The sequence below is a fragment of the Lutzomyia longipalpis genome, chromosome 1 (assembly GCF_024334085.1).
Source record: "Lutzomyia longipalpis isolate SR_M1_2022 chromosome 1, ASM2433408v1".
NCBI classification, from domain to species: domain Eukaryota; kingdom Metazoa; phylum Arthropoda; class Insecta; order Diptera; family Psychodidae; genus Lutzomyia; species Lutzomyia longipalpis.
In genome coordinates, this window is record NC_074707.1 from 37,893,957 (window position 1) to 37,914,820 (window position 20,864).

The 20,864-nt window shown below is 38.6% G+C and overlaps 4 protein-coding genes across 4 annotated transcripts; all 4 read left to right on the forward strand.

The window, feature by feature from the left end:
• The first annotated feature begins 3,994 nt into the window (after positions 1–3,994).
• LOC129787182 (uncharacterized) lies at positions 3,995–11,693 on the forward strand. Its single transcript, XM_055822543.1, has 4 exons — positions 3,995–4,346; positions 10,625–10,948; positions 11,039–11,233; positions 11,295–11,693. Exons 1-4 carry the CDS (start codon positions 4,175–4,177, stop codon positions 11,531–11,533), a joined length of 930 nt encoding a protein of 309 aa, XP_055678518.1. The 5' UTR covers positions 3,995–4,174; the 3' UTR covers positions 11,534–11,693.
• A 155-nt stretch (positions 11,694–11,848) lies between these two features.
• Positions 11,849–12,923, forward strand: LOC129787183 (spindle and kinetochore-associated protein 1-like). Its single transcript, XM_055822545.1, has one exon. The coding sequence runs from the start codon at positions 11,948–11,950 to the stop codon at positions 12,797–12,799; it is 852 nt and encodes a 283-aa protein (XP_055678520.1). The 5' UTR covers positions 11,849–11,947; the 3' UTR covers positions 12,800–12,923.
• A 424-nt stretch (positions 12,924–13,347) lies between these two features.
• On the forward strand, positions 13,348–15,275 carry LOC129787199 (zinc finger protein 567-like). Its single transcript, XM_055822578.1, has 3 exons — positions 13,348–13,507; positions 13,569–13,956; positions 14,012–15,275. The coding sequence occupies exons 1-3, from the start codon at positions 13,388–13,390 to the stop codon at positions 14,980–14,982; spliced, it is 1,479 nt and encodes a 492-aa protein (XP_055678553.1). The 5' UTR covers positions 13,348–13,387; the 3' UTR covers positions 14,983–15,275.
• Positions 15,276–15,503: 228 nt separating this feature from the next.
• On the forward strand, positions 15,504–18,572 carry LOC129787197 (fatty-acid amide hydrolase 2-like). Its single transcript, XM_055822576.1, has 5 exons — positions 15,504–16,172; positions 16,231–16,444; positions 16,503–16,720; positions 17,411–17,821; positions 17,887–18,572. The coding sequence occupies exons 1-5, from the start codon at positions 15,993–15,995 to the stop codon at positions 18,427–18,429; spliced, it is 1,566 nt and encodes a 521-aa protein (XP_055678551.1). The 5' UTR covers positions 15,504–15,992; the 3' UTR covers positions 18,430–18,572.
• Positions 18,573–20,864: the final 2,292 nt, after the last annotated feature.

Genomic DNA, 20,864 nt, shown 5'->3' on the forward strand with positions numbered 1-20,864 from the left:
TAAGCCAAAAAAAAAGACCATGAGTAAGAAAATATGCGCTCGCCAAGAACAAATCTGTGGGAGACGCAAAAGACTCAATTTGGTTCGCATTTCCATAAATGCATTCCGGATTAATCGACTGGACTTTTGTACACACAGAATAAAAAAAAATCTTCTGATCTTTCGTGGTGCGGCTTATAAGCAAAAAAATCTTGACATGGGGGACCTCATCTTGTGGAGGATTTTTTTGCATGGACAGATCTGTGTGTAAATTGATTAAATTTATGGTGCTAAAGTGGATTTATTCATCTCAAATTGCATAATTGCAATATTTATCGTTTGATTGATGGGAAAATTGATAGTTAGAGATGGGCACGGATCTCTATATCACACTAAGGAGATAATTTGCCATTTTGACGATTTATTTCTCCGCCACGAAGGTATTTCATATTTTTTTCTTCTAACGCCAATCTTCTTGTGCTTAGTGGATGTCCCCTCAATGTGTCCCCTCCCCACATGGTGTATGGCATGCAATTTAATCCATCTGGACGGCTGACTATATACCACAAGGAAATTAACACGAACCTCAGTGCAACGTGGTTAAGGTGTTTGTGGAATGGCAAAAATTGTCACCTTCTCAGTTACATCTGCGAAGAATTAAACTCGGTAATTCTCATTTGTGATTTGTTGTGTTTTGGTGGCAAAAAAGGGGGCTCCAGCAGCGAAAGCAGGGGTTCAAATATTTGCCTCTTAACACTGCCAGTACAACCAACTATCTTGCTGTTTGCATTCGCGATCGCAAAAGCTGGTAGTTGAGAAGAACTCTTCCTTTTGCAATTCGCAAGACAAGCAAAAAATTGTTTTCTGCCTAGAACATGCTCGCAGAGATTGTTTTTTTCTTCCCCTTTTCTGCCTCCTTTTACGCGCGCCAAGAGCTCGTGGGAAGACGAGCGCTCATTGAGTCACTTTCCCGCCTTTTACTCCAATCTATTGGACAGGTGCTCAAGCAACACGCGTTTGTGTTTGAATCTTTGGCTAAAATGTAGTTGAGGTATTTTGTTCAGATGGCGAGCGGACAAAGTGAGAAATTCACCTCAAAGAACAAATTCGAATGATGAAAAACCGTTGAAGGTAATCACGAGGTATATTAATTCAGGTAATTCACCTCAAAACAGCGGCATATTCCGAGACTGTGTTTACTTGCGATGATGTTACGAAATTTAAGTGATTTCTCGCATCTTTAATTTCGGTTGTGCATAAAATACAGCACAATGTGCTACAATTACAAACAGCAAGAAATCTCCACAAGGTGTATGAGTTAAGATGTTCTAAACAGTCTAAACACAATTAGATATTTTTATGCAAAATATTTGTAGGAGATTTCTTAATAAAGAAATCCAAAACTTAAAGATTTTACTTTGTTTTAGATGAAATTTTGAATTTTTTTTTACTCGAACTAAAAAAAATTATCGCTTTCTCTTGGTTTTCCGTGCATAAAGCATATGCATCCTAATGTTCATTGTAGGTTGAAGCACTGCGTCAAGCTTTAAGTTGAAGGAAGAAACTAGAAAGCAGTCAGAAAAAAAATTAAAATCTTCAGTAATTTTCATAAAATTAAAAGAGCCTGAAGATGATAAAAAAAACCGAAACGTCGCTATTATAGCATAGAAGTTATTGTTTCGAAAGCTTTCCCGACTTTTTTTCTCAACAAATAAGAATAGTTTAAAAAAATCCAAGAAAAGCTTGTTTCAAAAAAAAATTAACTTACAAACCAACCAAAGCCTTTCATTTTGATTTATTTATTAAAATAAGTTTTTTTTTAATTCCCTTAATCGAGAAAAATTCATATTCTAACGTGGAAACTTAAATATTTCCTTAAGAACTACAAAAATATTAAATAAAAATATAGCATGGATGGAACAGTATAAAGCGAAAGAACGGTAAGTAAAACTTACAGGCTGTGATTCTTTCTTTGTCAGTGAAATGTGAAGATGGCTGAAAATTGAGGATGAGCAAATTTTGAGGAGAGACTTACTCGCGAGCCGAATCACAGCCAACGCGCAGTTTTGAAGAAAGCCTTAATCGTGGCGGGCGTTGGCTGTGATTCGGCTCACGAGTAAGTCTCTCCTCAAAATTTGCTCATCCTCAATTTTCAGCCATCTTCACATTTCACTGACAAAGAAAGAATCACAGCCTGTAAGTTTTACTTACCGTTCTTTCGCTTTATACTGTTCCATCCATGCTATATTTTTATTTAATATTTATCTTTGCATTTTTATATGTATATATAATGTGTATATCTATGCATTTATATATATTTTACTTTACTTTTATATATGTATATATAAAACGCCCCGCTTCGCGGGGCGTTGGTCTTATGCAACTCAAGATATGACATGTTAACTTTAAAACGCGATATCTCCGGAACGGCTACATAGATTTTCTTCATTTTTGGCATGATGAAAGATATTATAGCCAACTATAACATATCAAAATATGAAGCAATTCTATAAAGCGATGTTCGAGATATTCATCGAAAACTCATCGAAAATTTTGTTTTCGATTTTAGCGCCACTTGCGGTCATTTTTTGAACTTGAAATGTTCCGAGCAGTTGTAGGGCTCGTTAATATCTTTCATTTGAGCCCGAGTTGATCAAAATCGGCCAAGCCGTTCTCGAGTTATGCCCGATTTTCGATGAAAAATTGTGACGGCCATATTGGCTAAACGGCTTGGCCGATTTTCGAAAATGAGGTATCGTTTGAAAGGTCTTGATGGCCCCTACAACATATAAAAATTTCAGATTTTTAGCTATTACAGGGGCTGAGATATAGCGAAAACAAAATTTGACAGTTATTCAAAATGGCGGACGCGGGGGTGGGGGGTTGGATTTAACCTCATAATCGGATGTCTTCCACCCGATATATGAACTTTGCCGTTGACCGCAAGTCTCTATCTATCACCGTTCTCTTGTAATTAAGCGAAAGGTTCCGGACGGACGGACGGCCGGCCGGCCGGAACAATTTTTGGCGCCAACGTTTTTTGGAATGTAGGGACCATAATTCGTGCTCATCCCAAGTTTGAGCCCGATCTGACGACTTTGCATTTTTGAGTGTACACAGAAGCTGTGCTTCTTTGAAGAAAGAATCACAGCTAAAATGTCTTAAAATTTTCTAAAATCAGATTTAGGTTCTTCAGAAAATCAAATGTTTGATTATTTTTCAGAATATACTAATTACATAAAATATTTGATTAAAATTTTCAAGCATAATGAAGGCATAGCCAAACATTGAAAACGGAAGGAATAGTGCAATACTAGCTTAAGTCGAGTTAGGTTCATAATGAATGGACCTAGTACTGTAGGTATGTACTTTAAAATATTTTTCTTATATCTTTTTACTTCTATTTGTCTTTTAATATCGCATTTTCTGGCAGTTAGAATTTTTTCTAATGGATATGGTCGTTGTTTAACATTTTCTTTAAACAAATTAAAAGCTTCCTCTTTCAATGGAACATCTTGACTATGTTACGTTGTATCGTCTACCATTTAACTCTTTGCAATTTTGTATTAAAAATAAATTTTATTTTCATCAATAAACTATATTTTATTTCAAATAATTTTCTCAAAATCTCTCAATCATAAAGACCTTCAATGTAAAAAAAAATATATTTATGTGACTTAATTAAAAGTTTTGCTCGTTTTACTCAATCAAATCCGTCACGATGCACTTGATCATGGTGATTAGCAAAGATCAATCTTTATGATCTCTTTTTAATAACTCTAACTCTCCTGCCCCATTGGATGGTGATAAAGACTGCTATCTTTGAAGTGTTATGTATGACTTATTGCTCTCGTGAAATGATCTTCGTGCACTCAGCATCACTTCTAATTACCTCTTTTATCGTTCATCGCATAACTCACATGAGGAACGTCTTGGAAATGCAACTTTAGGTTCCCCCTCCCCTTTGCCAAATCCATTCACTTTAATAAAAAGACATACCAGCTGTGACTCTGGCACCACTCTTGTACTAGTCAATCTCTGGCCTTTCCCGCGCCAGCACGCTGGTGGAGGATACTTTTAGCTCGGTGTGTATTGAGAAAGATTCTCTTTTTTTTGCGCGCGCGAACAAAAGGATCAAAAGTAGCACGCGGAGATCGCTGCTGGGTAATTGAGTGAGACCCTCTCCTTGGCAAATATGAAAGTTTCTTGGGTGCTTTTTGTGAGTGCTTCAGCCATTGGAATGGCTTGCATAACATACGGTGCAAGTACAAATGCCACAGCTGAGCCAAAAGAGATCATCGACATCCCTGGGAATGCCTCAAAAATCCCCGCAAAGGCCACAGTGGCGCCTGAAAAGGATCATCAGGGTGAGTTTTTAAGGGGTGCACCAAATGGGCGGGGAAAATGTTCAATGAAGCAAAATTTCCCGGAAGTATATTGCTGTTCCGCGCACTTATAAGACGCGAGGTGATCTGCTTGGCGGGGAAGCCGCTATGAGAAGATTAGAGATCAGGCCGCTTGCGCAATCGCGGTGCTTAGGTGTGTGCGCACGGGAAAGTGCTTCAAAATTAAATTGGCGTTTTGTCTTCTGCACAAGCACCTCGTTGCGGTGTTTCAGTGCCTCACTTTTGCCACCCAAGGTGGGAGGCGCGTGAATTAAAGGCGCCACATTGTAAATGGAGATTTATTCAAGAAATTCACAATGATCTTGATCCACTTTCCGCGTGCAGTCGATCAGTGAATTTTCCCGCGCAAAATCCACGTGAAATTTCACTTTCAACCGCGTGGGTGGACTCTCACTCTCATTTGACCTCCTCCCAGCTGTGTGAAAAGTAATCGTGCACAAATGTGGACCACCGGTGCTCCCCACAACCACGTCTGTATACCACACCAAGATTGATCATTAAAATTCCTCATGCGGCGAAAATGAAGAAAATTGCATTTAATGTGAATTGACTTCTTAGACATTTTCCCACCTGTTGCGCGACAATGACCCTTCTTGACCCAAAAAACGCGCCTTCAAGCTACTTTGCATTGCTCTTTGGCTACGACTGCATCTCTGTGAAGAAAAACGTGGGGGCTACACCACACCTATTGTGACAGAATTAAAGACCTTTAATCGCGCTAATTAAGACTAATTGAGTTGCTTTACAATATTTTTCCTTTCTTTTCATTCCAACCACATTTTTGAGGATTATAGCGCAATTTTTTTGACGAAATTCTTCCACTAAAAATAATACCAAAAAACCTTTCTCAGCATTATTAGAAAATTCTCTGGAAAATTCCAGAAAATCATAAAAATTCCACAATGAAAAGTAAAGAATTCTATTCCAGAGGAAGTCAGAAAATGAAGGAAATTGCTTAAGCGGCGAGAATTATAAAATTTCCCAATAATTTATAACTCCCACACGCTCCCAAAAAATTCTCTGGCAATGAGAATGCCCCAAAAATGCCCGAAAATTTATTATCTTTTCGAAATTGCAATAAAAAAGTCTTTCCCAAACTTCTTTCTGCAAAAAACGAAAGATTCAAAAGGCGATCTTTGAGGCAATACGTCGGTGTGGTTTCTTCACGCGTGTGCATTTCGCAAATGAGTTTAAAACTACTTTTTTTGCCGTGGGAAGAGTAATTTTATAAATTGAGTGATTAATGAGACAGTTCAATTATCTTAATTTAATTTTAGTGAAAGATTGTGGAGCAAAAAGACATCGAAAGCAATGTTTGATTAGTAAAGGTCTGTGTGTAAACATAGAGCCTACATAGGGGGTAATGGAGTGCATGAGAAAACATTGATATTTAATTAGGTAAATTAAATATTTGATAAGACGATTTCTCGAATTTCTCAATAAAATTCAAATTATTATGATTTTGTAATTGTTCACGTGTGAGCGTGAAGATTAATTAAATTATTTTGTGAAAAATATCAAAATCAAAAACATTTTCGAAATTATCTTTAATCTATTTTTATTCAACTCTAGCATGCCATAAAATTTGTAAACAAACCCCCACCATTCAATTTATGTCAAAAAAATTAGGGCTAGAGAATGCAATTTGTATTAATAATTTTCACTCTTCCTCGTCCTTTGCTCCAGTGAAGTCAATTGTGGAGCTTTTATGTTCAAAATTATTTATTAAATTGTTCGTGCAAAGTAAAAGTGCGTTTCTATTGCCGTGAGAGGCGGAATATTGCTGCGTGAGTGAGGACAGCGCCAATTTCCAGCCCCCAGAGGACAGGGAAAGATACCCGGCCCGCAAGATCCCGTCAAATTTTTGATCCTTGCGCGCCGGACGTAAGTTAATAATTTCCCCATCGTATCTTTCAAGGTTTGAGGATACATTTTTGATCCTTGCGCGCCGGACGTAAGTTAATAATTTCCCCATCGTATCTTTCAAGGTTTGAGGATACATTTTTGGTCAACTTCGATCCGCTATTGGACTGCCCTTGGATCAGCCACTTAGAGGACTTGCGGTACTTGTAACCCCAACAAGATGAGCACCACATTGAGGTCAAATATCGTCGCTGCCCTGAACAAAGTTGAGGCGTATGTGACTACGCTAACGGACACTGATCTCACTTTCCTGAACCAACAATCGCTGAAAACTCAATTGGATTTGGTGGAGACCTTGGCCGGGCAATATGTGGTGGTTCAGGATAAGATCATCGGCGCAACTCGTGAGAATGACAGGCAATTGGAGATCCAAGACAAAGATGCATTTCTTCAGGGATGTCAATCACTCACGAAGAAGATCAAGCAGATGATGACCACCCTTCCTCCAGCTCCCACGAATGCCACAGATCTCAGCGAACTTGTGAGGGCGCTCATCCAGCAGAATAAGGAATTGATGGCTGCTTTCAAACCAACCGCAAGTACCAATGTATCACTCCCTCACATTAATTTGCCCACATTTTCCGGCAAATATTCGGAATGGCTCTCGTTCAAAGATCGGTTTAAGTCAAGTGTAATAAACCATCCCACTCTCTCCGCTGTGCAAAAGCTTGAGTACTTAAAATCATCCCTTACTGAAGACGCCGCGTCCACAATAAAGCATTTGCCCACCACCGAAACAAACTTTAGAGTAGCTTGGGCGCTGCTTGTTGATCGTTTTGAGAGAAAGAATGAGATAGTTGCGGAGCATATTCGGTCTTTCTATGCTATGCCCCCTGCCACTTCATCAGACCCATCCTCAATCCAGCGCATATGCAACATATTCTCGGAATCTGTTTTTGCTCTGGATGCGATGCAAATTTCTGGGCGCGATCCCTGGCTCGTGCAATATACACTGGACAAGTTAGATTCTGAGTCAAGGGTTCTCTGGGGTAGAGAATGTGGAAAGGGTGCACCCACACTGGAAAGATTCAAGACTTTTCTCAACCAACGATGCGTCGATGCTGCAAATGCTTCTGCATTGCCTTCGGATGTCCCAAATGCGCCACGGCAGCAGTCTTCGAAACCAAATTATAGCAACTCAAGCCCAAAGAATAAATTTTCTCCCACTGCTTTCCACAACACAGCGGATGCCTCCAAGTGCCTATGTTGCAATGAATCCTTTCACCCGCTCTATAAATGTCCCACTTTTCTGGCCATGCCTCCCTCGGAGAGATTCGAAACTGTGAAGAAATTGAATTTGTGTCGAAATTGCCTATCTCCCCACCTCACCATTACCTGTACCTTCCACAAGTGCAGACGATGCCAGGCGCGACACAACATCCTCCTCCATGAATGGTTCGCGAACGAGTTATCTGCCAACCCGACGGCTCCTTCTACATCGTCTCCGACCAATTCTACGCCCACATCCACAGTTCAGGAAAACTCCACCAATGCTACTGGCCCTCAACCGCCTATTGCTTGTACCGCTGCCGCAAATTCGATGTCATTACAGTCCACACCGAAGGTTTTCTTGCCGACAGCGGTAGTTGATATTCTCACGGTGGATGGAACAAGAGTCCCGTGCAGGATAATGCTGGATTCGGGAGCCCAGTTGAATGTTATGACTGTAAGTCTTTGCCAGAAATTGAAGATACCCAAGATCCCGACAGACATCACAGTGCTCGGAATTGGTAGTCAGAAGAATCGAGTGAGTTTCCGGGTGACGTCCACCATATATTCCAGGACCACCGGACAAGCACTCAGCCTGGATTGCTTTGTGATGCCTGAAATCTCTCAAAATGTTCCAAATTGGGTTGTGGACTCAAACTTTATCCCAATTCCTCCGGATGTCCAACTTGCAGATCCCCAATGGGATATTCAAAGGCCAGTGGATTTATTAGTTGGTGGGAAAGCCTTCTGGGACAGCTTTCTGTCAGGAAAGATTATCTTAGGACCAGGCCTACCTCAGCTCCAAGAAACTATCTACGGATACGTCGTTGTGGGAGAACACGACGCTCCTCCACCAACTCTACAAGCCAATCACCACATTGTTGTCCCTTCTTTCGGTGGCCAGTCGCGAAAGAAAGAGGATCAACACACGGCAGCCTATCCCAACCAGAAGTCGTGGCAAAATTCAATGCATTTCGGAGGGAATCATCCAACAACAAATCCCATGGAACTCGGTGAGTCCGAATTATTTGATCCCATTGAGATGGGAAACTTCATTCCAATGGAAAGTCCCAAGCGCTATGGGAGGAATCAGATACAGGTGAAGGAGGTGTGGGATATAGAGCGTGATCGCCAAGGCATGCAACGCGGGATGTCATCTCAAGGGAAGTCGTCAGTGAACTCTCAGGCAATCTCTCGTGAACCCAGCAAGGCTACAGCCAACGTAGGATTGATGCAGCTTTATTCTCCTCCGACTTCCATTGTTTCTTCTCTCAATAGAAATCCCTCACGACCCCCTGACCCACCAAAACTCGAAGATTATCTTAAGTACATAGATTGATAGGCTAGAATATTATGTCAGGGTTTCTTTGTTGTATTTCGCATCCCGGGGAGCGATGCTCCATACAAGTGTTGAATCTTTATATTATTATGTTTGCCAATGTTAAATGAATTCTAGTTGTTTCTTTTGTCCCCTGAACTCATGTGAATGCAGTTCAGCCCGAGGAGAATGTTCACGTGTGAGCGTGAAGATTAATTAAATTATTTTGTGAAAAATATCAAAATCAAAAACATTTTCGAAATTATCTTTAATCTATTTTTATTCAACTCTAGCATGCCATAAAATTTGTAAACAAACCCCCACCATTCAATTTATGTCAAAAAAATTAGGGCTAGAGAATGCAATTTGTATTAATAATTTTCACTCTTCCTCGTCCTTTGCTCCAGTGAAGTCAATTGTGGAGCTTTTATGTTCAAAATTATTTATTAAATTGTTCGTGCAAAGTAAAAGTGCGTTTCTATTGCCGTGAGAGGCGGAATATTGCTGCGTGAGTGAGGACAGCGCCAATTTCCAGCCCCCAGAGGACAGGGAAAGATACCCGGCCCGCAAGATCCCGTCAAATTTTTGATCCTTGCGCGCCGGACGTAAGTTAATAATTTCCCCATCGTATCTTTCAAGGTTTGAGGATACAGTAATTATAATAAGGAAATTATAACAAATTTTATGAAGAATAAAATTGGGAGTGAATAGAATCAATCCAATTAATCAATTTAGAGCATTTTGTTTGATTTAATAAATATTTAAAATGTTAAAATAAATATTCATAATTAAGAGGAGTCTACTCACATTTGCTTTACAAGAACATGAGACTCTCTGCGTTCTTTTTTTTTTATTACGGGTTCCATCTCTGCGTCCTATTTTAGTGAAATTTGAACATATTTACAAACTAGAGTGGATTTTCAAACAATTAAAATGTTAAACGTTAAAAAAAAACCCTTAAACTATTGAAAAAAATATCAAACGTTTGAAAAGAAACATTAAACGTTAGAAGAGAAATGTCAAAATGTTAAAAAAGAGTCGTCAAACATTTAGAAGAAATGTCAAAATATATGAAAAAAAAGAACGTCATACGTTAAAAAATAAACGTCTACTAAACATGTTTTAGGTCTCCTTAGTTTAGAATTCGAATTAAAAAAAAAAAGAAAAAGAAAGCTCAGCTACAAGGGCTTGAAATAAATCCTACAACTATTATAAAATAAAACTGTGAATAATTATAAATTTTAACATTAGAAATCATCCTCTTGAAAATATTCTCACGAGGATCTTGGAACTGTTGAGAAAATCAATCTCTCTGATTTTTTTTTCATGCTAATCTCCCCCCAAAATTTCCATTTTCTAATCCAAATAATTCAATCTCTGCAAACGAAAGATTTAAATGCCACCGCATGATTTAATCTCAACCCAAAATAGGCGCCATTCCGCGCTATTCTATCGCTAATACAGCTGCGAATATGTAATGAGAGTTACAGAAAGTTAGATCTTGCAATTGGCATGAAATGCTCAGCGTCTCACATTTCGCGCGCGAAAGATTTCTCCAGCAAACCTCTGACTCTTTCCCAAAAAATGCCCAGATTACCCCGCCAATCAATCACCCATCAATGGACTCGGCTTTTCGGCATTATTATCTAATCGTCGCTCTCTCAGGTGTTTTGGATGGATTGCAAAAGCCGCGCCGCGTGCTTTTTAGTCCATGCGAGATTGACCCACAGATTGGTGGCATTTTTCTTGCACACCACCACATTGATTTCTGACCTCGTTCCTCATTTAGGAGGTAGAAGAGCGGTGAAGAATACGAAGAAGGACACAAAATCCAGCGCGAGTGTCCTTGCAGTGAGCACAGTGGCCACGAAAGCTCCTCCCACGCCGAAGCCTAAAAAAGTCACAAAGAAGGAGCAAATTCGGAAAGCAGCGGAAAAGGCTGAACTGATCTGTCCGAAGAATCCTGAGAAGCACGTGGGATGGTTCGCTTTGCCGTGCACCAACAACAAATCCTGCCTCATCATGGGAAAGAAGCATGTTTGCTGCAAAGTCAACACGTACCGGCGATGCATTCAAGGAGTCCCAAAACCCATTGTTGAGCCCCCACATGAGCGTGAGTTTGCCCCCATTTTACTCAACTTTCCAAGATCCTCAGAGAGAACCAAAGAGAATTGAAAAAATAATTAAATTGAATCCTTTTCAGCTATTCTGGGCATTATTCAGCAAAAGTGCCCAACAACACCACTTGCTGAACTCTTCTGGAACGTCCAGACATGCGATACAGATGCCGATTGCTGGCCCAGAGTTTGCTGCCCTGATGGTCAGAAGAAGTACTGCAGGAATGCCGCTGTGGAGCTTCAGAAATCCAATATTCCCTTTGCACGTTCCCTAGCCAATCGTAAGCTCTTGAAAGCTCCGCTAAAAGTAATCGAATTTCTGAGAAATCTTCCTCTTTTCAGCCTTGGAAGCCATGTCTGGGTACATTCAGTGCACACCACCACCATCACCCCTCTACGATCTCTACCCCAAGCCGTGCAACAACACCCTAGATTGCTTCCCCAATGTTTGCTGCCAGGAAAAAGGGAGGAAACACTGCAGACCTCCCAAGAGATCCCTTCTGGCGCTCCTGACCACCATGACACAGAGCGTCAGTGCCCAGTGGCTTAAGGATTGGGCATCGAATCTCGTCATCCCATAACCTGTGATCTAATTGAGGAATTTCTTCTCACTTCAGTACCTTGAATAAATGAATTTATAACTACAAAATTAAATTAAATTAACAAAATGTTGAGAGAAAAACTGAGAGAATGGGGAAATTCAAGAAATTTTTAGAATAAAGAATTTTTTTTTAAAAACATTATATTGGAGGACGTTGGAAAATGTTCGTTACAATAGCGTTTGAATTTAAAAATTCATTGGAAAGCCAAGAGATTGGAAGCAAAGAAGCCCAGCTGGACAAAAATTCAATACCAAAGCCCGCACGAATTCATTACTCGTATGACATCCATTCCTAACAGCTGACTTTTGAAAGCATTCCTCCAGTTTTTGAGATTTCCGCGCCACAAACTATTGAGGTTTGTTTTTTGTAACATTTGAGAACATCCAAAAAACCATGGACTTCGGGAAGCAACTGAAGACTCTCTTTGAGAAGATTGAGAACATCAAGATTCACTACAGCATCTGCATAAGTAAGGGAGATCACACGCAGGATTGCAAGACGCTCCAGGAAACGCTGAAGAATGTCCAAGAACAGCTCCAGGAATGCCAACAGCACCTCAATGAGTGGCCAGAATTGAAGGCAAAGATACAGCAGGAAGAGGAGAATATCCGACGCTACAAGCAATTTATGCTGAGGGCTTTGGAGCTAATTGAGGAACTTCCAAAAGATCAACCAGCTCAACCCACAGCTCCGGGCATGGTAACTCCTACGTCAGTGCTACGGGAGAGGAACTTCGAAACTCCCGGATCGTATCAAATTCGCCGGCTGCCATCGAGTGTTTCTAAAACTCCCTCATCTGTTATGCGTTCCGGAATGAGAGCAAAATCTCCCTTTGTCACACGATCCTCCATAAATCCACAAGAATTTGACTTCTGTCTCGCCCCTAGGCACTTTGATTCCATCCCAAAATACATGCGGGGCCGGGATACAAAGGAGGATCTTCAGAATTTCCTGGATGGCGTCATAGGTCCATGCTTCTGCGAAAAGTACTCAATGATGTGCAGAGATCGCAACAGCATCCCAATACGTGAGAGAAATCTCTTTGATCTCTTCTACGAGCAGGAAAAGGATTTCCCCAATAGGAAGTTCATCACACAGGGTGACATCTCACGCTACCTGGGTTCAATGCTCGATAAGCGTACCAGCAGTCGCATTCAGATGCTGAGACACATCAAAATCCTCCAGGATGTCCGGAAGAAGAGCAGCATCTACTACATTTGGCTACCAGTCCTCAACACGGAATGATTTGATGGATTTGATTTTCCTTCATTTTCTATGAATTTTCTTTTCAATTTTTATATAAAAAAAATTGTTTAATAAAATTATTTTTATAAAAAGACGTTGAAATTGAATAAAATTTTTTTTCCCTAAATACGCCTCTGTTTTGTTGAGCTGGTATACCAATAAAATACAATGGAAAACAGATTTGATTCAAACTTTATATGAGCTATATTTAGAGCCCCAATTTAATAAAAATAATAAAACATTTTAAATATTTAAATCAAATCGTCAGATCTTGTAATAAATCTTTATAAAAAAAAATCTAAAACAAAAATAAATATAAGAATTTTAAAAAAAAAATCAAAATGGCGGCGTATAGCAATTTAAATGTGTAGAAGCAGTTACAAATGAAATCAACGGAAAACAATAAGTCAAAAACTTAATTCCTAAAGTTTTAAGATTTATTTCTTTTTAAATTAATTTAAAAATAGAATAAAAAAAACTTATAAATCAACTTGCAGCGCATATCAGAGCACAAAAAATTACTCAAACGGTCGAAAGGTTCATCATATAGTGTCTGAGAAGTTTCAAAAATTACTTTGAGAGGCAAGAATGAGTGTCCAGGAAATCCAGAAGGATTCCTGTTGCAGATTGTGCGTGAAGGATATTCCACAAAAATCTGAGATTTATCCAGAAGTTCTCAAGAATCTCAACACAATCTTTAATCTCGAGGTAATTTTTAAAGAATAAAAATTAAGTTCTCAATCTTTAATTTTTTTCGAACTCCTTGCAGATCTGCGATGAGGATTCCTGGCCAAAGGGAATCTGTGCCTACTGTAGAGAAAAATCCGAGGAATGCATCAACTTCTTCCGGAAGATAAAGGAAGGAGAGGAGAAACTTCTTGAAATATTTGGAGAAAAGTTTCAGGATGTCAAGAAGGAAGTCATCTACACGGAGGAACTTCCGATTGAGATAAAACAGGAAGTTTTCGAAGATGAGCCTGAAATACCAAATAATGACAATGTGGTCTGTTCTATGGGAGAAGAATTAATAAATCCTACAACCAAAGAAGCTACCGAAGCATCAAGAAAGGCTGTGAAATCAGAGAGATCTTCCCGGAGGGAAAAAACTCATCCGAAGAGATCCTGGACGAGAAGAGAACACAAAGAGGAAGCAAAAAGTAAAGCTTTAAAGCTCCAAAAATTGCAAAATCTAACAGATTTCTGTCTTTTCAGAGATGACAATAGCAATGGTGCGAGATGAGCTGGTCAGGAATTGCTTGGGCTTCAAATGCGACATTTGCTCACACGACGCCAAGAGCTACCGCAGACTGAGGAATCATTTTCTAATCAGCCACGGTGTTAAGGGCTACATGATTTGCTGCTTTAAGAAATTCACATCCCTCGGTCGCCTGGCGAGTCATCTAAAGCTCCACGCTGATCCGGAAGCCTTCAAATGCTCAAAATGCTCAAGAATCCTGAGCAATCTCAAAGCAATGCGCCGGCACATGAGAACCTGCTCAAAGGATCCCAAAACATTTTCCTACATCTGTGAAGTATGCTCTCAGGCATTCCCCAGCTCTAGGGCACTCTACGTGCATCGTCGGAAGCACGCTCCTGATGAAGAGAAGCTCCACAGATGCACGGAATGTTCAAGGAGATTCCTAACGCCGTCTGAGCTGAAGTATCATCGTATTCGGTTGCATGAGAAGGCCAAGAGCAGCATCTGTGATATCTGCGGAAAGGGCTTCGGCACCAAATCCGACGTTGAGTGGCACGTAAAGACAACCCATCTCAAAAAAATCCCCAAAGTCAGTTGTGATCGTTGTGGGAATTCCTACTCAAAGAAGAACATCTACCATCACCTAAAACGGTGCCAGATGGATCCCGTCACGTGTGGGCAGTGTGGGAAGGAACTGAGCAACGAACCAGCCCTAAAGAGGCACATCAAGAACATCCATGAGGACACAGAGAAGAAAACTTATCCCTGTGGGCTTTGTGAGAAATCCTTCCTGAGAAAAAGCCAACTTGTTGATCATTCAGCAAAACATTCCAACATCCCACCGTATCAGTGCTCCTACTGCGACATGAAGTTCTATGCATGTTCTACGAAACAAGCTCATCAGAGAGCTCAACATCCGATTGAGAATGCAGCTGCTAAGATAAAGAAACCAAGCGCAACAACTACGGATTCTCTAGGCAAATGAAGCTTAGCGTAGAATTTGATTCGAACGACTGACTAGACTAATAAAAAATCTAAGGAAAGTCTAGAAAAGACGGATCAACAATAGTCAAGGATCTGAATGCTTAAGGATCTAATCATAAGATCCTTAAAAGGAGAAAGTTTGCAAAAGAATTCCAAGAATTCCTAAAACCAAAATCAACGCTAAAGTTCTTCTTTTAGCAGCCATGTTAGTCCGCCATTTTGTTTTGTAAATACCTAAGAAAAATAAAGAAAATTGTATAAAATTGGAGAAAATAAATAATAAATTAAATAAAAGCTAATGTACTTATACTTATGTGGAGAAACTAGAAAAAATTCTACAGAACTTTAAACCTTTTTGCTGATCACAAGAAAATAGAAAAACGATCCTCAAAACATGAAAAATTCAAAACTATTCCACAGAATTTAATAATACATTAATTTTCTATTCATTTTCAACTCTAGAACTCTACTAAAATTGCGATTTAGTTAGTTAGTTTGCTGGTTAATTATTTAGATAGTTACATAAGTTTATAACCGGACACTTGAAGATGTTTTTTATCTCGATCTCAAGATCATAAGCTTTAATTAGTTTTTATTTTCTTTTAAAACATCTTTAAGTATGTAGACAAATGCGAGGAAGTTTTATAGTTCTGTCGAAGCTTTTAACAGCACCCGCAGAGAGTTCATGGTGAAGCTCTGTTTTGGTCAAGCTACACTCCATGAGCTTTTTACGCTTTTCCAACTCCCAAGGTGAAGAACTAAATGATCGGTAAGACACGAGACACTTTTCTTCTCCCCACACACACGCTTTGGGAAAAGTAGTACAGAAAAACTGTGAGAGAGTGAGGGAAAAAGCTGCACTTGACTCTCAAACCAAGTGGTGTTCAGAACGTCACACAATCATTACAGCCGATCTCGCGCCGACAGAAAATTTCCATAATCTCGCTAGAACTTGGAGTTTTCTCCGTATCTCAGTTTGCATACGATCTCTGAGGTGTTTTCACTCTTAAAATGAATATTTTCCTGCGATTCTGCATCCTGTGGATGAAGTTCACGGGAATCCTCGTCTACCCTTTCCTCGTGATTTATGGAGCAATTTTCACTCCAAAAAAATCTCTACCATCATTTGCAAATAGTGATCTTCTCACAATTCCTGTGACTGATCTTGCGGGGAAAATTCGACGTGGCGAAGTGAGAGAGTTTTCTTTAGAGAAGCTTACATGTGAACTAACTCGGGAAATTCTTTCAGGTGAAATCCGAAGCAGTGGTTAAAGCCTACATCAATCGACTTGAGGCCGTTAATCCCCTAATCAATGCAATTGTGGAAAATGGATTTGATCGTGCCGTGGAAATGGCCAAGATCGCGGACAAGAGATGTTCAGAAATGGATGAAGCAGTCTTAGCTGAGAAGTACCCACTCCTGGGAGTTCCAGTAACCATCAAAGAATGCCTCAAAGCAGCTGGTAGATTCAACAAAAAAATCCTCCCAAAAAAACCTTTTTTAATGAATAATCCTTTTAGGTTTTCCTCTGACAATGGGAAATTTTTGGAGGAAAGATTTTCGATCTGAAGAGAACAGTGAAGCAGTTCAGGTGATCCTCAATGCAGGAGCAATCCCACTCTTGGTTTCGAATGCTCCTGAATTTTGCTACAGTTGGGAAACTAATAATTTCATAACTGGACGCACGCTGAATCCTTACGATCAGCGAAGGACTCCTGGGGGATCTTCAGGCGGAGAAGTGAGAGATTAATTTAACTAAATTGGTGGCGGTTTACCGAAAGGTTCGTTGAGGTTTTCCCAATGAAACTGCGTTCAACACACTTGACAGAGCCATGCCATAAATATTGTTCTCCACAATTCTCAAGATTGAAAGCTTTCTCAAAGGTTTCTTATGGGGAATATTTTTAGTTTTTTTTAAAGCCTTTTTTTACGTAAAAACAAATTATAAAATTTAATTTTGCATGAAATTCTTCATCATTAAAAGAAATGTGAAAATATTCAAAATGACTGTCACAGTGTTATTTCAAAATGGCGGATATTTGTATTATGAGTAAGTTTTACTTTATAGAAAAAATTGGTTTTGTTAGATGATTAAATTATTGTCAAGTTAAATCATAATTGGACTAAAAAAGCATTTCTGAAGAATTATAATCCCACTAAAACGATAGGGCGTCTGTCGGCCATCTTGAAAAGATCTTCTGTGAATTTTCTTCAATTTTTCTCATTGTAAAAGAGAACTTATGTAAAATATGTCACAAAAACAGTTATTCAATTAGAATTAGGTCAGATTATTTGCTTTAACAGACAGATTTTATGCAGCGTCCACCGCTAACTAACCAACATGGCGGAAATCTACTAAACTAGTTCGCTAAACTGATTCTATAATCTTTCAATGAGTTTTATAATTTAATTTTTTTCAACAACACAGGGAGCTCTTTTAGGAGCAGGAGCCTCACTATTTGGTATTGCAGCCGACACAGCTGGCTCCATACGCTGCCCAGCCATGTACAACGGAGTATTCGGACACAAACCAACACCAGGAGTGATCCCTCTCGAAGGAACACTTCCAGATTTAAGCAAAACCAGTGGGAATGAATATACATCAGTCGGCCCTATGTGCCGATATGCAAAGGATCTTCCGCTGCTGATGAAAATCATGGCAGGATCGAAAGCTATTCACCTGAAGTTAGACGATCCGGTGCCTATTGAACAGATAAAGATATTCTACAAGAAGGCCGTGGGGAGCTCATTCTTCACAATACCTCCCACGAGGGACTTTAGTCGAACTTTTGATGAAGTAATCCAACATTTTAGTGATTTTGGGATGAAACCAATGCCTGTAAGAACTAGAGATCTATCCTAGATCAAGTTTGAATGCGATCTAATTTTTTTTTTATTTTTCAGCTCGATGTGGACATGAGTGATGCTCCTGAGTATGTAATAGCCGGGAGTGCCGGTCTCAGGGATATTCCCAACTTAATGGAAGATCCCACGGGAATCCAGAAAACTCCCTACTTAATCTGGGAGATGCTTAAAGCACCTTTTGGTTGTTCGAGGTTTACATTTGCCTCAATGTACTTGATGTTTCTCGTAAGAATGGCCACGAGCTTCATCTTTAGGCGCAACAATCCGAAATATTTGAAGAAATTCGAACAACTAAGAACTGATTTGGTCAGCAAGTTAAGCACCAATGGAGTCTTCATCTTTCCCGTCACACCGAAACCCGCATTGAGGCATCATGAGTACTACACCATGTGGTATGGAATGTCCTACACATTCCTCATAAATATGCTAGGGTTCCCAGCAACGAGCATCCCTATTGCCTTTACAGCTGATGGACTTCCGGTTGGGATTCAGGTGGTAGCAGGACCGTACCAAGATCGCCTCTGCTTCTCTGTTGCGCATCATTTAGAGCGAGCTTTTGGTGGATGGAAACCACCGAAGTGATCAAAGTGTGTAAATTAGAGTGAAGGTGAAAGTGATCAATGATCAGCAAAGTGATCAAGTATGCTGCAAAGTCTCTTGCTTGTTGTACAAAGATGTGTAGAAATGATTATGTAAATGAGAATAAAGCGTTGTGGACAAGGTCAGAGCGTTGCATGTCTAAGACAACAGTTCATGATTGGAGCTTGTCAACATACACTTCCACCCATTTTTCCTGAGAGCAAAGAAAATAAAACCTCCGAGTGCGAAAAAGGGCGTGCAGTGACGTGAGAAAATTTCACACGAATTGCAAGTTAAATTATCTATATTAATTACACAATTACCAAGCACTGTGATTAATTTCTGCCAACATTAGCACGCATGTTTATTAAAAACGTCAGCATTGTGTGTGGCATCGTGATCTCTATTAAAGGAATTATAAAGCGGTAGTAATGAAGAAAAATCTGCATTTTATAAAGTAAATATACGTACAATTGCAATGCTATTTTATGTAATTTACGTATGTATATATAATTCTTCTCGCAGTCTTCTGTGAAGTATTATATATTGCTATTGAAGAGATATTTTTAGCTCTGATTCTTTTTTTTCTGATTTCCAATCAATTTATAAAATTTCCATATCAAATGCAAATTTACTTCTTTTCGCTTTAAAGAAAATATAATAAAATGAAAGAATTGTTTAAAATAGATATAAAGTTAAATTAAAATATCTTCAAAGCCGCAACTGATAGCACAAGATTCTATTTAGAATAAAATTTTGTAGGGAAGTCTAGGGTGAAATAGTTTATGATTTTGAAAAAGAATAATTGATTTTTAATTCAGTAACAATACTTTAAATTACTCGGCGCCTCCACTGTAAGCTTTATATTCATTTCGTGATGAGATGGAGACGCCTGGTTGAATGACTAAGGTAGACCGTTTGAAACTTTTTAAGTAAAAAAGCTCTTAAAGGTTTTCTTAAATCCTTTTTAGCTCCATCTCAAGGAGAAATTATTCATTTTTATTCAGAAATTACATTCCAATATTGAATTAATTGAAGTAAATTTGGTTCTATAAAACTATATAATCTGACACAAAATCAATAAATATTAGAAAACAGCTTAAGAACATTGTATATTAGAACTTATTTATTGGGTAAAGAATTTTAGGTTAATTGGATGACTCCAACAGATATTTATCAGCAAATTATATTTATGCCAACATGCTTATTTTGCATTATTAACTATTTCTTGCTTCTTGCGGTTTACTACAGTAGAAGCAGAATGGCAATTAATTTTGATTTTATTACTTCAACTTCAGGGCTTGCGGAAATATATCGCGATTTGCATTGAATTACCGAGAGATTGCCTTCAATCAGAGCATAATAAGGTTATTTCTTATTGATCATAAACTTATGAATATATTCTGATTAATTTATGGAACAATTCAGTGTTGGAGCACAAAAAAGTGCATTTAAACACCCCTTTAAATTAATTTGCTTGAAAAATAACCACGTGCTTTTGTAGATAAATGAGCAGGTAATTAAAATTTCCTCCTTATGTAGTATTTGACATTACCTTTAATGATTATGTGGAAGATTCTTTGGATGAATGAGCTTTTGCCAAATATTTATTCTCTGTAGTTTTTTCACTCCGCAATAAAAGCTCATCGTAAAAAAATATTTGTTAGCATTATTTGCTGATTTTTCAGCATTATGATCTAATGGTTTTCCTCACACATCAACATTAATTAGCTATTTGGTTTGCCACTTTAAATTTTTCTTATCGATATACTAAAAAAAAACGATTAAGATGAGGTTTTTCTTTGATGTTTTGATATTAAAACCTGGAATTAGACGTAAGCAAAACCACAATGAACGTTTTATGTGATTGATGTGATTCTGTGAGCATTATGTGAAGGTGTTTCTGTGAAAATCTAATCAGTTTTCCCATAATAAAAAAAATAGAGGCTACATGAATAAAACAAAATGCATTTTGCAAAGATCTTTGTGCTTAATTTGAAAAGCATTTAGCAGATTAGGGGACTTAAGTCTCGAGGAGGTTTATTGGGTTTTTGACTCTTGAATCGATTAACAAAAAAGAACATTAATTGAGTAATTTAATTGAAGAAAATTTAATTTACAAAAAAAATTAAATTAAATTGAACAATCTCAGATGAAAACCAGATAATGAAGTTTAAGAAAAAAGTTTATTTTAAAGTAACCCTTTTTAAAATTTTTCTTCACAGAAACTGCAATAAAATCTCGATTTATCATCTCCAAAACTTAATGATGTGCTAAAGTGTTTTGTGTGATCATCTAAAAGAAGCGCAATTTGTCTCCTTTTGTGAATCTTCACAAAAACGCATAATTGTGTGAAGTTGTCACCCGAAAAACCAACCACAATAAAGTGAAAAAAGCCGATAATTAATCGCAATGCGCAAGAGAAGAAAAAAATAATG

Bases quoted from the DNA above. Each gene is read 5' to 3' on its own strand.
- LOC129787199 (XM_055822578.1), top strand. From the start codon at position 13,388: ATGAGTGTCCAGGAAATCCAGAAGGATTCCTGTTGCAGATTGTGCGTG. The intron at 13,508-13,568 runs GTAATTTTTAAA...AACTCCTTGCAG, and splicing joins ACACAATCTTTAATCTCGAG to ATCTGCGATGAGGATTCCTG. The intron at 13,957-14,011 runs GTAAAGCTTTAA...CTGTCTTTTCAG, and splicing joins ACACAAAGAGGAAGCAAAAA to AGATGACAATAGCAATGGTG.
- LOC129787183 (XM_055822545.1), top strand. From the start codon at position 11,948: ATGGACTTCGGGAAGCAACTGAAGACTCTCTTTGAGAAGATTGAGAAC.
- LOC129787182 (XM_055822543.1), top strand. From the start codon at position 4,175: ATGAAAGTTTCTTGGGTGCTTTTTGTGAGTGCTTCAGCCATTGGAATG. The intron at 4,347-10,624 runs GTGAGTTTTTAA...TTCCTCATTTAG, and splicing joins GCCTGAAAAGGATCATCAGG to GAGGTAGAAGAGCGGTGAAG. The intron at 11,234-11,294 runs GTAAGCTCTTGA...TCCTCTTTTCAG, and splicing joins TGCACGTTCCCTAGCCAATC to CCTTGGAAGCCATGTCTGGG.
- LOC129787197 (XM_055822576.1), top strand. From the start codon at position 15,993: ATGAATATTTTCCTGCGATTCTGCATCCTGTGGATGAAGTTCACGGGA. The intron at 16,721-17,410 runs GTGAGAGATTAA...TCAACAACACAG, and splicing joins GGGGATCTTCAGGCGGAGAA to GGAGCTCTTTTAGGAGCAGG. The intron at 17,822-17,886 runs GTAAGAACTAGA...TTTATTTTTCAG, and splicing joins TTGGGATGAAACCAATGCCT to CTCGATGTGGACATGAGTGA.